Source organism: Rattus norvegicus, chromosome 9 (assembly GCF_036323735.1).
Source record: "Rattus norvegicus strain BN/NHsdMcwi chromosome 9, GRCr8, whole genome shotgun sequence".
Taxonomy (NCBI): Eukaryota; Metazoa; Chordata; class Mammalia; order Rodentia; family Muridae; genus Rattus; species Rattus norvegicus.
Genome location: NC_086027.1, coordinates 63,434,410 through 63,448,276, shown reverse-complemented (window position 1 = coordinate 63,448,276; position 13,867 = coordinate 63,434,410). Strand labels below are relative to the sequence as shown.

The window sequence follows — 13,867 nt, the reverse complement described above, 5'->3', positions numbered from 1 at the left end:
CTCTCAATCTCTCTCCCTCTCCATCATCTAAATAATTTTAAAATGTCCAGTAGTCATATATTCAGAAAAAATGTCATCATCAATGGTACTTAAAAAGTTAAGAGAGACACCAGGTGTGGTAACCTGTCACTCCAGCTCTTCTGGAGGCTGAAGCAGAATACGGTCTTAGAACCTGAGCTACAGAGCAGGACCAGAAACCAAAACAAGGATTAGAAACTTTAAAGGGCCAGAGGGTGTGAGGAAGAAGTAGGTCATGTTTTCTTGCTGTCTTCCACCCTCTGTCTCCTACAATTCTTTCCCCTCTTCTGTGGGATTTCCTGAGCTCTGAGAGGAGTGACCTGATGGAGCTCTCTAGTTTGGGCTATCTCTAGCTAATTTTACTTTACTGTTTGCAGGGGAAATCTCTGCCCAATTTCATGGAACTGTTCTTTTTATTGTTCTTGCTTTGCCTTAATTAATGATAGAGAAATTTAACAGAATTATGACATTTAATAAATTTATTCAGATTTTGAGACGTTCAAGTAATGGAAACTGTGCCCTTGTAAAACCGGAGAATGTTAATCTCCGATTTTTTTTAATGCTTTAAATAATCTATAAATTCATGAACAATCTGGGTCTTCTGTGTCACTAGGAGCTTTAGTTCAAATCCTGCAATTCCAACATGAAAACATGTTGGGATATTCATTTACTCCCCAAACCACTGACACTTAAACATTCTCTACTAAAATCTCATATTAAAACTAAGAATGATAATCTCATCTCTTGAGAGGTAGGAGGATTTGGAGTTCAAATCCAACCTGGGATACGCAGTGAATCTGTGCAAACCGAACTGTCAGTCAGCACCTCCCCTGGTCTCCACTTTCCCCATATTTACTCCTTTCTCTTAGCCCAAGAGCGTATGTCCTTGATGCATTTTCTTCTCCCAGACCCATTCCCTTCTAGTCTCCCACCTCACCTACCAGTGCAACTCTGATATCCACAGACCTTTTCAGTGCTCTTTCCCCAGCAAGTCCCTTTCTGAGACGCCCCGCTCCTGCTTCCCCGCTCCTGCTTCCCCGCTCCTGCTTCCCCGCTTCCTGCTCTCCGAGGTCTCTGAAAACCCTGTATGAGGTAATGTCACATACTCTCAAACTCATGTTCTAGGCCCCTTAGTCGTCTCCTTTCCTGAACTTCTGTGGCAGTCTGATCAATTTCTACACTAGACGTCACTTTCATTTCCTTTTGTGACTCATCACACGCTCTGGGCTCCAGATCTGCACATCCATTCACCTGCTGTTACTTGTGGTTAGATCTCGAGATCTCCTCAACTCAACTTGGGACTCCTGACTTCACTCCTTCATGCAAGTTACTGGTGTCTCCGGAAATGGCACCATAAGCACACAGCTGCCCAATCCACACATCCCAGGATTGGTTTGGGACCCCCCTTTCCATTAGCCTTGTTCTCTCACACTGTCACCTCTCAAACACCACTCAGATCCACCATCCCTGAGTCCGTTCATGCTACTTCTACACACCGTTTTCTGTGTAAACTACTGTAGACACTTAGCTGACGTCACAAACCTCTCTTCCCTCTGCAGCTAGATGCCTTTTTTAAAAAAAAAAAAAAGTCAAGTCTAATTAAGTTATTTGGATGTCTAAAACTCTCAGTCACTTAACATTTCTTGAAGTAGTAACTGTATGCTCAGACTGCCTCTCCCACCCCATCCCTATCCAGGTACCCATTTCCTCTCTCTCTGGCCTGCTAAGTTATTTTCAGCTGCCTGTTACCTTCCCCTCAGCACAGAGCCTCAGCTTTCTTGACAGCTGCTTCCTCTGCCTTCCCCGAAGTTGCCTAGGTAACCCATAATCAATTGACTGATATAAGGTCACCTTCATACAAGCCTTCCCTGACCCCTGAGAATGAATCACATCCCCAATTCTACACTTTCTCTCTGTGGAAATTCTCATCATCGCCTGGGTGTTGTGCTATAAATCTGCAATCCCAGACCTCCAGAGGCTGAGGCAAAAGGATCCCCAGTTCAAGGACAGCTTGGCTTTGTCTCAAAAATATCAGGGACTGGACATGTAGCTCAGTGGTAGGGTGTTTGCCTGCTATGGTATAGGTCCTGGATTCAACTGTCAGTCACCACTAAACAGCGTACAGAATAACAGTGGGATAAATGCTGTCTTCTGTCCATCTTTGGTCTTTGGGGGCAGGGGCTTTACCATTTTACCCTCGAAGTTTAGTGCACTGCCTCACACCTAGTCAGAACTCAGGAAGATTGACCCAGCTGTGGGGGTGCACTGTAGTTACTGACCCCACCAGACTGAAGCAGAAAGTTTAAGGCTAGCCTGGGTTACATAGTGGGATTCTGTTTTTAGGAAGATAAAAAGAAAGAGAAAAGATAAAAAGACATTTGCTGATTGAACAAAAGAAGTCATTTTTAGTCGTCCATGGTCAAGGTGACAAAGTAAAAGCCAGGTTTTTGCTTGTTTAAGATAGGGTCTCATGTTTCCAAGGCTGGTCTCAAATTCAAACTGTAGCCTAGGCTGTCCCTCAGTGGCCGGCCGTGCTCTCTCTACCTCCTGAGTACTGAGGTTACAGGTGTGCACTGCCATGACAACCACTGGTTCTACTTTACAGTTCAGGTCACCGGCCTCGCAACCATGAGCTAATCTTGAATTTCATTCTGAATCATTAGAACCAAAGCAAATTCACGAGCCATCGAGCCGAGTTTCTCCACCTTACCATTTTCTCCTGGTGGCACTTACTTAGCAAGGGGATGCTGCAGGTATAGTCATTTTTCATTTTCCTGTGAAGTCTGTGCTATCTGGTTTGCTTCATTTTCGAATGGGCTATTGTGGTAAACCATGCCGCTATTTCTAAGAAGAGATACCATGTGTAGGTCATAAGGAGCAATTTTATCTTTTGCAATAGAGATTCTTGTTCAAGAAATGCTGTTAATTTTAAAACTAATATTTTTCGAAGTACATCTTGGTAGGTGAGATCATCATCATCATGTTCCCAGCCTAAACATGAGAAACAGAGAAGCCACTTTTCTGTATGGAAGTGGCTCTTGTGTTTTTAAAACTCACATAATATGGCCAGTGGTTCACAAAGCAGCCGGCGCACTTAAAAGATAAATAGGCTATCCTTGAAGATGCGGCGAGATCTGCTTCTCAAGGGTCTTTGTGCCATGGATGAAAACGGAATCATTATTTCTGAACTGCCTCTGCTCACGTCAGTGACTCCCTCTAGCAGCTCGTCCACTGGCTATAAGAACCCGAGAGTCCTTGGCAGAGCGTAGGCAGGGCCAGGCAAACTCCTGGTAAGCTTTATTACTTTTTCTGTGTTTCAGTTTCCGTGTCACAACTGGAGTTGGAAAATAATCTCTAGTTACTCTGTTGTGGGATGTGTCTGTCTGTCTGAGATATGTATCTGTGTGTGTTGGGAACACTTCTCAGTTTAAGGGACTCTTAAGTATTCTTTCTGTTTTAAATTCTTAGTCTTCCTCCTCTTCTTTTCTTTCTCCTCTTCTTTTCCCCCCTCTTTCTCCTCTTCTTTTTCCCCCTCTTTCTCCTCTTCTTTTTCCCCCCTCTTCCTACTTCTCTTCCTCCTCCTCTTCTCTCTCCCTTCTTTCTTTCTCCTTTCCTTCTTCCCCTCTTTCTTCTCTTCCCTTCTTTCTGTATCTGCCTTTCTTTCTCCCTTTCTGTAGTACCAGGGATTGAAGCCAGGGCTTTGTGAATGCCAAACAGCCACCCTACCACAGAGGTATAATCCCAGCTGATGCATTTCTCTGCCATTTCATTCATATATATATATATATATATATATATATATATATATATATATATATAAAGCCTGCTGACTTGAGACACGAGTTATTTAAGATTTTGTTTTTATTTTAAAGCTTGCATTATTTTGGAGACTACGAAGTGTATCTTTTTTCAAAGATGCAAATGACTCTCTAGGCATCATCACAGTTGTTTTGCTCGGCATAGTTTAGGGTTGCCATCCTTTAAACTAATGCTTTAAACTAATCCATTAGATTCAGAGAGCCTCATTCGCACACAAACCTAAAAAAAATGGTTATAAAATTTAGGTGAACCAATATACTATTTCTATTTTATTATCTTCCTGGATCCATGTTTCTTTCTCTTCTCTCAGACTGTCTTGGTGGTCATTGTTCCCCCTTTTATACAGCACCAATTATGTCCAAAGCACACCTCCTGCTGCTCCTGGCCACCCTTGTACTGACCAGCCATGTTCATGGAGCCACACTGGGAAGCGAGGACACATGGAAGCCACTGAGCAACCCCAGGAACCGAGAACTGGTAAGAACACGCCGGGGAGCACTGGCTGAGGGGCGCAGCTGGTGCCGCTCAAGAACTGTACGGAGGCAACCACGGGTTGGGGAGCTTCTTACAGGACAGGGCTAGGTTTGCTCTCCTGGGAGCTGGCACTAATATTTCTCTAGCCAGCTTACATCTGTGACTATGTGGAGAAACATGCTTATTTTAGAAGTGAATATATATATATATATGTATGTATGTATATCAGATTGCATTTGTAAGGTTAGAGCATTGGTTTTCAATACACATACAACATGAAAATGATATTGGGACTTAGCTGGATTATAGAGCTTGCCTAACATGCAGAGGGACCTGGGTTTGGACCTCCAGAAAAAAGAGGAGGAGGAGAGGAAGAGATGGAGAGAAGGGAAAGGGCTGAGGGTAAGGAGGGAGCCACCCTTTGTAAGCATCTGTTAAACAGATTATCCCATGACAGCATTTGCACTATTTATTTGCAGAAGCTGGAGTTAACCTTGCACAGTTACCAGTTTTAAGCAAAGAGATGTCGACAGATAAGTAAAATGCTCTTTTAAAACAAAAATGTTGACATGCCTATTCAAATGTACTTTTCTAAAGAAAGTAATGTGGGCTAGACCAATGCAGGCTTAAAGCAATCAAGTGGTTGGCACTCTGCACAGCTTCCACCTGCTCATTTGCTGAAGGCTGTGGAAACTGAGGCAGAACAGAGGGGAAATGGAGCTGATTGCTCTGGAGTTTGTTTCATCTCTCACCGTGGCGCTCGGGCATGGTTGACTGTGGGTCTCTGCCTGAAGTGCGACTTAATAATTCATACTTCCCCTGGGTTGCCACCCAAAGGGCTGAATTGTCTGGTGAGAACCAAAATGTCAGAAAGCAGGCAGAGTCGGGAAGAAATGGGCCAGTCTAGAGTGTCAACTTTCTGCTCCTCGGTTTAGCCTTTAAGTCACAGGAAGAGGAAAGGAAGGGAAATGCAGACTGGCTCCAAGCATTTGAATTCTTCGTTTACATAAGGCGTTGAGCAGTTTCATTGTCTCTAGTTTTTCAGAAGCCTCCAGGCCTACTTTAAGCGCAGAGGACTTGATCTTGGGAACCTTCCAAATACCTTCTTCGTGAATGAGGACCCCAGACCTCTCTCTTTCGAGTCAGAACATATCGCTTCTGCATTTGCAGACTACGAAGAGCAGAAAAACTCCCTCCCCAATTCCCGCAAAGGCTGAAAGCCCAGGTGAATGCTGTTCCTTCAGTCCCAGAATCTGGCCAAGCACGCAGCTCATGCAATAGAGATTTTGAAAAGATTTCTTAGAATTAAGTCCTCAGTTTTGATTATACTTGTTACTGTTAAAAATTTAGATTTGGCTCAGGCATTTCATAGTCTGGCTTTAAAAAAATGATAGTAATGGTATTGAAGAATTACTTTCTAGAGAGAAGTACATTAAAATCATAAAATTGTCACTCTTAGGGGGATTTTTTTTTTAATTAATGAAATACCACATACTCTTATTTATATATTTTTCCAGACCTGGTCATATAGGTAAGTTATATGGAAAATTATATGTAAAGAAATTTAAAATAAATGGGAAAATTAAATGACTTCTAGCTGTTTTGGGGGGAAAGGGGTTGTGCATGTTTTTCATCTTGAACTTTCTCACCTAGAGAAACAAGTTACAATATTAGCAAAGATGGCATTTTCCTTATAGGGAAACACTTAAAATGCATTTATAGTTAAGATTTAAATTTCATTTTTTTGCATTTTTATGAAATAAATAGGTATGGTTTTAGAAGCAGCAGGCAGGTTATATTCAAAACATCTTGTTTCTGTCTTGTTTAGCTGAACAATAAAGGCAATGGGATCATAATCATAATCGTTCGCTTCCTATTCTTTCAAGGACACATGGATTTCTTGTGAGGTAGCTAGCGTCCATTGTTCTGTACTGCATTTGTGAACAGCTTTCCATTATTCGTTTTCTTAAATGTGATGGCAGAAAACGATGATTGTTCTAAAAAGGCGGAATGTATCATGGGGAATATGCGCTTGAATGCTGCTCTAAAGTGAGAAAATAAAATAGAACAGGGACACCGGGAGCTTCCCCTGACTGTTTTTCATGCAGAGGTTCAGGGGTCCGACTCAAGACAAAGAGCGCTGTTACGCATGCTCAGTGGGATGCAGCTGCATCACAGTTTCACTCCCGGTTTGTGGCTCAAAGGAAACCTCAGAGAAACAAGATAAATACTTGCACAAGGAATAGTCTAAGGGCAGGAGACAACGCATTCAGGAAGTACTCAACTTTGCAATGTAAACAGTGGAGAGGGTAGAGGTAGAGCTCTTCAGCTCTTCTGGTGTTTTTGTTTTTTTCCTGGGGGGGGGGGTGTGTCTTTGTGTTCTCAAATGCTCTTTATTGTCCCGCACTACAACTCTCTCTTGGTTTTTTTTTTTTTTTTTTTTTTTTCCAGGAGACCATGTTAAAGCAGCAGAAGAGCTTTCCAATAGAAAATTCGACTACTGCTGAAGCCTTGCGTGTGCTTTTCCTTCCACATTAGTCAGTTTATACGTATTCGGTCTTCATCTCCGGATCTTACATGTAAACAGCTGGGCCTTTGGAACATATGATACCGACATGCATATTTCAGTATTTTCCTCTTTTATGACTTTAACTATGGAGTGGGAGGTTGTATTTGAAGGAGTTACAAAAATACCCCGTGAAATGAAATGAAATGATAATTTTCCTAATTAGATATTTTATTGAAGACTGTCCTTTATATTTATTGCCTATTATCAAGCAACATTTTTATTTTAAAATGATACGTTTCCTTGTTACTATAGTATATTGTATGTGACAATAGGGATTCAGACCTGTTCACTGAACAGTGTATCACATGTAATAGGGATTCAGGCTCAGGATTTGTTTTTCTTTTTTCTTCCTAAAAGGATGATGCAGCCCCATGTTTAGCATGTGCATAAAATCCACCCCGCCCCTGCGAGGCTTGTACTGAATGAGGGCAGTGGATCTCCAAGTAGAGCTGAGATAGAAAACAAAGAGATTCTGGTTGCTGCAAGGTATCTGGGAGATGCTTTTATGCTTTGTTCAAAGGTAAAAAAAAAAAATAATAATAATAAAAACTGTCCCATGTTGAATGTCTCAGCTTTACACCAACTTTACCTTAAATACAAGTCACCCAACAAGGAACAGTAGCAAAGGGTGAGTCCCCCAACTCTTCCAACAAAGCTACTCTCTTTGTCATAGCTCAGACTGAGCCCTTCTAATTCCCATATTTTCATTTGACATAGCTACTTTCCCTATTTATATTATAAGGAATATTTGGCAACATTTTCTGCGTGATTCAAACAAGAAACATTGTACTAGAACGTGCACAGCGTTGATGCGGTATTGTCAGTCAAAGCGGCTTGCTGTAGCTTTTTATGGACTCGGGTTGATGCTGAATGTGAAGACTAAAATGTTCATGTGAGAAGGTCTGCATCTGGCTTAGTGTGCTTCTTTGCCGTCAGACACATAGGTACCTGTCTCTGGACAGCTGTTTGGTGTTTGGTGACTCATTTGATGTTCTCCAGGCCCTAACACAGTGTCTGTCACGTAGCAAGTGTTCAACTGAGAACTTGTTAAATTCAAGGGCATCTTCCATCCTTCACACAGTGCTAAAAAAAAAAAAAAAACTAAAGCAAAAGACTTTAGTTAACAGGATTATTATCCAGCATTCAAAAATATTAGCAATTATTAACAAGTTACTCCTAATTGAAGTATATAACAGCTTATACAGGTAAATGGCTGGGTGAGAGGTTCCTTACTACCATGGAGATCCTAAGTGGAACTAGAGGCTTGATTTTCCTTTCTCAGCATTATTTCTAATCTAGGTGAGTGCTCATTAATTTCAGAGTCCTTGAAACTGATGTGAACCCACAGAATACTTTTAGCTACAAGCTTGTAAGTCACAGGGCAGAGGTATTTACCCTTTGGCTTAAGAATTCCTCCCCGTGTGTCTCATATTGGTCTAGTTTCATAAATGTATGGTACTGGCAGTTGGGGAAAGCTGTTTTCACAACATGTGACTGTTTGCACACTTGTTCCTCAGACACTGCAGTTAGAAACTCATTCAACTCCACTCCATCATTTTGCTAAGCAGAACCTCTCCACACACATTTCTAAAGCCCACAGGGAAGAGAACAAGTATGAAGGAGGTCCAGAATTGAAGTGTTTCCTCTAATGGAAGCAAATGTACTTCAAGAGCCATAGACTGTCAAGAGCCCCTGGTGCATCTCTATATACAGGTTTTTGGCAGCCTTTCCACCCTGACTTTGAACCTCTTTGGTGAGGATTCTATTTCCAAGATGTGGCCTATTGTCCTATGTTCCGGATCTAGTGTGGCCAAGGGTTTCTGTGAGCATTGAGAATTTTATCCTAGTTGCAAAATACTACCCTTCTCAATTTTCATCAGTCCTAGCAGGTGATGAGATCCCAGATCAGAGACAACTTTCCACTGACTCAGGTGTGGCAGGGAACATGACTCACAGTCCCGTTAGGTTCTCAATCTTCATTTACTGAAGGAGACTCGAGAACATGGGCCCACAGGTGTAGGACACTCTCTCCTTATTATGAAATTGCCAGGGGAAACAAGTCCAACTTTCACCTTCGAGGGAAATAGTATCTTTATTATAGTGATTAGAAAACAAATCTAGGCCAGGTGCCCACCTATTAAACCCTTCACTCAAGAGGAAGAGGCAGGTGATTGTCTGAGAGTTCAAGACCAGCCTGGTCTACATAGTAAGTTCCAGGACAGTGATAGAGAGAGAGGGAGAGGGACAGAGACAGAGAGAGACAGAGAGCCTATCGCAAAAAAGAAAAAAAATCATGCTTCCTTGTCCTATAATGAGACTTCTACCTTCATGATTTTTATTGTTTAAAGATGAAGTTCAAGAGAAAAGACTCACAAGCTTTTCTAGAAGAGTGAGAGGCCCATGGAAAAATGGTCACTCCAGGAGCATCACAACTCTTCCAGTGTATTTCTCTAACAAGAGAAAGAACGGAGTCACCTCTCTGTACTCTTTTAATTCAGTTGTCATGGCATAAGTTCAATGTTCTGCTTCCTTAGACTTTCCATTTTGAGTCTCAAAAATCAGTCTGAAAGACCAAAATGTTTCTTCTTAGTATTTTCATTATTGCTGTTTCAATTTGGCTTCATCTCAAGGTAATATGGCTGTCTGACTCACCAACAGACAAATCACTGCGAGGAAGTAGAACATGAAGAATCACTTAAACTTTAAGGCATTCTGCTGTATTCTGACAAAAAAGAAAGAAAGAAACCAAAAACCAACCCCCCCAACCCCCAAAAGCTCCTTCCATATCTGGGAGATGATCCTTAGCAGAACGTACCTTCTCCCACCCCTGTTCACAAGCCCCTTTCTCTTTTAATATGCATCTGCAACTGTTGACGTGTTACTCTCATTTTCCCAGCAGCCAAGAATAACAGAAACCAGCCTAAGCATTTGGGTCTCAGGAGAGTGTTTTCCTTTCCAGGTAGTAACCCCCGCTTTGAGTAGTCTGAAAACAGCCCTAGAGTCTTAGACACAGTTCCCCAACACCCCGAAGACTTCAGGGGAGTAATCCTCATAGATGTTTCTGGGGGATTACATCAACACACTCCATCTGCTTGTGTTTTCATGCCTGTGTATGCTCCTTTCTCAGGTGACTCTCATCTGAGATAGGTTTCTGCCATCTGGTAGTCCTGCTCTTGCAGGTCCTGACCTCTGATTCTGCAAACCCTGCTACAGATCTGCTCTGCCTGAATTATCATAAAGAATGGTCAAAGATAGGCTCCGGTCTTTGAAGCCAGAACTATGCTGAGCTCACCTCTTTTGCCCAAAGTTCCAAAAGCTCTTGTAGTTTCACTCAACTTTATTCACAAATGTGTTTTGAATGTGCGTTATTAGGTTAGTCAGGTTTATAATGGCACATAAGCATAGGTCTACGATGTTTATAGGTAGTGTCTCTAGAATAGGGCAAAGAGATAGTTATAATAAAAGATAAGATGCAAATCACAGTAGCTCCTAGGAGTTGAAAATCTCCCCCACCCTCTAGTTTGACCCCCTCTCTTCCACCCCTTCCTCAAGTCTTTACACCTCAGGTGTTGCCCATTTTCCTATCTCAAATGTTTATTACCCTCCCCACACCTCTCCCTTTTTCTTCTCATAGGTTCCTAAGGATTATTTTGAAAGATGTATGTAGTGGATATACAGTAAAGAGTCTGATTTCCTTTAAGAGTTTGAATGTTCGGGGCATAAAAGTTGATTGGCATTAGAGATAGAAACCCAGGCAAACGCTCTGCCACTGTGCTGCATGCCCAGATCAAAAGTCTCCTTTTGGTAGCCCAAGGGAGGCTAGCGTCTGAAAGATGCTTTTGGACACTCCCCTTGCCTGCCGAAAGAGGCCCCGGGCCTAGAGCGGCCAGCGGAACTCGAGTGCGCGGCTGCAGCGCGGGCCGGGGAGGTTTCTAGGGCGGACGCCGGTCCCTTATCTCCAAAGCGCCCTGTAGAGCCGGAGAGTGCTGCACCTTTACCCGCCGGCTGCGCTGTGTTGGCCCCGCAGACATGTCGGGGTTCAGCCCGGAACTTATCGACTACCTAGAAGGGAAAATCTCCTTTGAAGAGTTCGAAAGGCGGAGAGAAGAGAGAAAAACTCGGGAGAAAAAAGTGAGCCGCTGGGCCCTGGTGCTCCTCGATCTCCCCCCCCCCCCCCGAAACAGTGGCGTGGCGTGGGTTGCCCAGGGTGGGCCGGGAATCCCGGCAGTTTCTACCTCTCCCAGAAACTCTGATTTTCACTCCCACCCCGGTACTCAGCTCCTCTAAAGACATCTCATCACCCGAAAGCTGGCCTCCGTGGGCGCTAACCTCCCCCGACCTCCTACGTTTTAAGTTGATGATAGCCAAATGCTCTCCAGGAAAGCTGCAGCCACCCAGGGTGTCTGGCTAGTTCTAAACTTGTTGAAACTAGGTTGTGACAGTGGTGGGGCATCACGCTGTAGGAACCAGGCCTTTTGTTTTTGTCGTCTGTACAGTGGTCTTGGGGATCAAAACTCAGGGCCTCCAGCTTGTTGAACAAAGCGCCTCATCACTAAACCACAAATACCTCTGGTGCACCTGTTTTTTGAGGAGTCTCAGGGTGAAATGTTTTTCTTAACATAAAAGTGAACTTAACTGCCTCATAACGAGGGCATCTTTTTCTTTTGTTTTCAAATTTTAATAAAGTTCTGAACTTTAAATTGTTTCTTACTTGTTTGAAGGCCAAGGGAACGTAAAGATCTGTTGACCCTTTTGATATTAGCTAGTGGTTTCTTACTTGTCTCATGGACTTTTATGCACCCTCTGGTTTATTTAAAGTTTAATGACATTAAAATATTTAAAATTATTGTATACATATTTGCAAATGACTTACATAACTAAAGACTTAAGTACTTCAAAACACTTGGAAACTATTCCAATTTAGATTCCACATATCATGAAGGGAGGTTCAACTTTTATAAAGATAAGGCAAATGCCCTATCCAAGGTTGAGAGGATTAAGTCCAACAGTTTTGGGAAGTGTTTAACTAATTTCCATTCACAGAGTGTTCAGGAAAAAGGGAAATCGTCACCCAAAGAAAACCCAGGTGATGCCGAAGTCCCATCATCATCAGGAATTGACTCCGCCAAATCCCAGGACAGAGACGCCAATGAGGGTATGTGCTGGCTTTAAACGTTAAGAGCACTTAAGTAAAATGATTTGATAAAAACACTTTGCTTTTTATTTTTATTGTGTTTATGTTTTATTGCTTGTGTTTTATTGTAATGATATTCTATTCTTATTACCTGGTTTATCAGCGTTTGCTACATAGTAGCTTAATAGTTATATCTTAAAAAATCATTGCACAGCATGATGGTTGTTTTGGTCTAGCTCTAGTATGGTGATGTTTTATATTGAAGCCCACATTTGTTTAGGGCCTCTTTATTTTCAGTCTCTAAATTGGCCTTCTCAATGGGATACTTTTCCAAGCAGTACCAAGTTTACTACTGTACAAGCTTAGCTGGGTGGGTGGGACTTCACACATGTCACAGGTCTCTTGGTGCACTGCCTTACTCTAGCAGACAGACTGATGCTTTTAGTTGAGTTGACACACTAGAGGCACCTCGGAAGAGGGACCACTTGGCCAGTAGGCATGTCTGTGGGGCATTTTCTTGATTGATTGCTGTGGATAGGTTCAGCAGTCCAACCTACTGTGGGTGTGGCCACTCCTGGTCAGGTGGACCTTGGTTGTCTAAGAAAGCAGTCTTAGCAAGCTTTGGAAGCCAAGCCAGTGAGCACTGTTCCTCCTTAGTCTCTGCTCCAGTTCCCACCTCCAGCTCCTGCCTTGAGCTCCTGCCCTGGCTTTCCTGGCTTTCCTGACTGATGGACTGTAACCTTTAACCCAAATTTGCCTTTTGTTTCGTAGTTTGGTTTTGGTTACTGTTTTATCACAGCAAACCAACACAAATAAAACCAGAACACAGCTCTTAGCTTTTCATATCCAGATATTATACTTGGTTGGTACATTCCAACTAATTCCAGCCTAAATAAATATGTCAATGAGTTTCCAGTGATTATGTACTTTTCTAATCAGAATGCTCATCCTTAACATATCTATTTGCCCATGTCATATTTCTTGAGATGCTGGTGTCAGTTAGAATATAGTTTCATGTCTGGAGGCCTGGCTAGAGAGCTAAACTGAACTCTACTTTTGTTCCTGAGTTTGTAGACCATGTAGGAAGAAGAGGCAAGGAGACAGGACTGAGCTAAGTGTCTTAGTGGTAGGGAAGGGGCTGAAGAAGTTCTGACTTCTAAGGTCTTCGCTTATTTCCCTAGGGAAAAGTGAACTTTTCAATGAACAGTCTCTGGGGTTCAGTTATTACAGCAGTACCACTGGTGACTGCACGTTTAAGCCCAGTAGGCCTTTCATAGGTAAAAATAGGGTAGGTTGAGTTCATTTCTGGTGCATGAGAACTGTCTGCCTTAGCTGAAATTATCCCATCAGTCCTTTAGAGGTGAGATGTTCCTGTTCCTTACCCATCAGTCCTTTAGAGGTCCGATGTTCCTTGTTTTTAGGAAGGATTGCCCTGGAACTCTTCAGAACGTCTTGGTAGTCTAAGCACATGTACTCTGAGTAGAAGAAAAGTCAGTTTTGAACAATGTCTGGCAAAATCTACAAAATTGGAAAGATGAAATCTCTAGAATTTTTCTTTTTTGATGTTTCTAAATACCAATTCTTTTTTCTTTTTTTTTTCCCCCTTCGGAGCTGGGGACTGAACCCAGGGCCTTGTGCTTGCTAGGCAAGTGCTCTACCACTGAGCTAAATCCCCAACCCCTAAATACCAATTCTTAAAGTCGTTTTCTGCTTACCACACAGGCTGAGCTTTTTTAAATGTCATTTGCAGTTCATTATTGCTGATACATAAAAGTTCTGTGATCCCAGATACTAGGGAGGCTGTGACAGATGGATCCCAGGTTCAAGACCATTCTGGGTTACAAAATGAGTTC

General features: G+C 42.5%; 2 protein-coding genes across 7 annotated transcripts in view; both read left to right on the top strand.

Moving 5' to 3' along the window:
- Positions 1 to 4,066: 4,066 nt before the first annotated feature.
- Positions 4,067 to 7,783, top strand: C9h2orf66 (similar to human chromosome 2 open reading frame 66). Of its 3 annotated transcripts, XM_063268122.1 has the most exons (3): positions 4,067 to 4,314; positions 5,349 to 5,536; positions 6,763 to 7,783. In XM_063268122.1, the coding sequence occupies exons 1-2, from the start codon at positions 4,126 to 4,128 to the stop codon at positions 5,526 to 5,528; spliced, it is 369 nt and encodes a 122-aa protein (XP_063124192.1). In that variant the 5' UTR covers positions 4,067 to 4,125; the 3' UTR covers positions 5,529 to 5,536; positions 6,763 to 7,783. The 3 variants fall into 3 exon arrangements, 1 of the variants encoding a protein (XP_063124192.1); XR_010054984.1 differs by lacking the exons at positions 4,067 to 4,314; positions 5,349 to 5,536 and adding an exon at positions 6,478 to 6,626; XR_005489144.2 differs by lacking the exons at positions 4,067 to 4,314; positions 5,349 to 5,536 and adding an exon at positions 6,482 to 6,604.
- Positions 7,784 to 10,801: 3,018 nt separating this feature from the next.
- Positions 10,802 to 13,867, top strand: part of Gtf3c3 (general transcription factor IIIC subunit 3) — a 61,616-nt gene continuing 58,550 nt past the window's right edge. For 3 of the 4 annotated variants that reach the window (XM_063267350.1, XM_039083807.2, XM_008767115.4), the window contains exons 1-2: positions 10,802 to 11,011; positions 11,924 to 12,035. In XM_063267350.1, the coding sequence (XP_063123420.1) occupies positions 10,910 to 11,011; positions 11,924 to 12,035 (214 nt within the window). In that variant the 5' untranslated portion in view covers positions 10,802 to 10,909. 4 annotated transcript variants of the gene reach the window in all.

Bases quoted from the DNA above. Each gene is read 5' to 3' on its own strand.
- C9h2orf66 (XM_063268122.1), top strand. From the start codon at position 4,126: ATGTTTCTTTCTCTTCTCTCAGACTGTCTTGGTGGTCATTGTTCCCCC. The intron at 4,315-5,348 runs GTAAGAACACGC...CATTGTCTCTAG, and splicing joins ACCCCAGGAACCGAGAACTG to TTTTTCAGAAGCCTCCAGGC.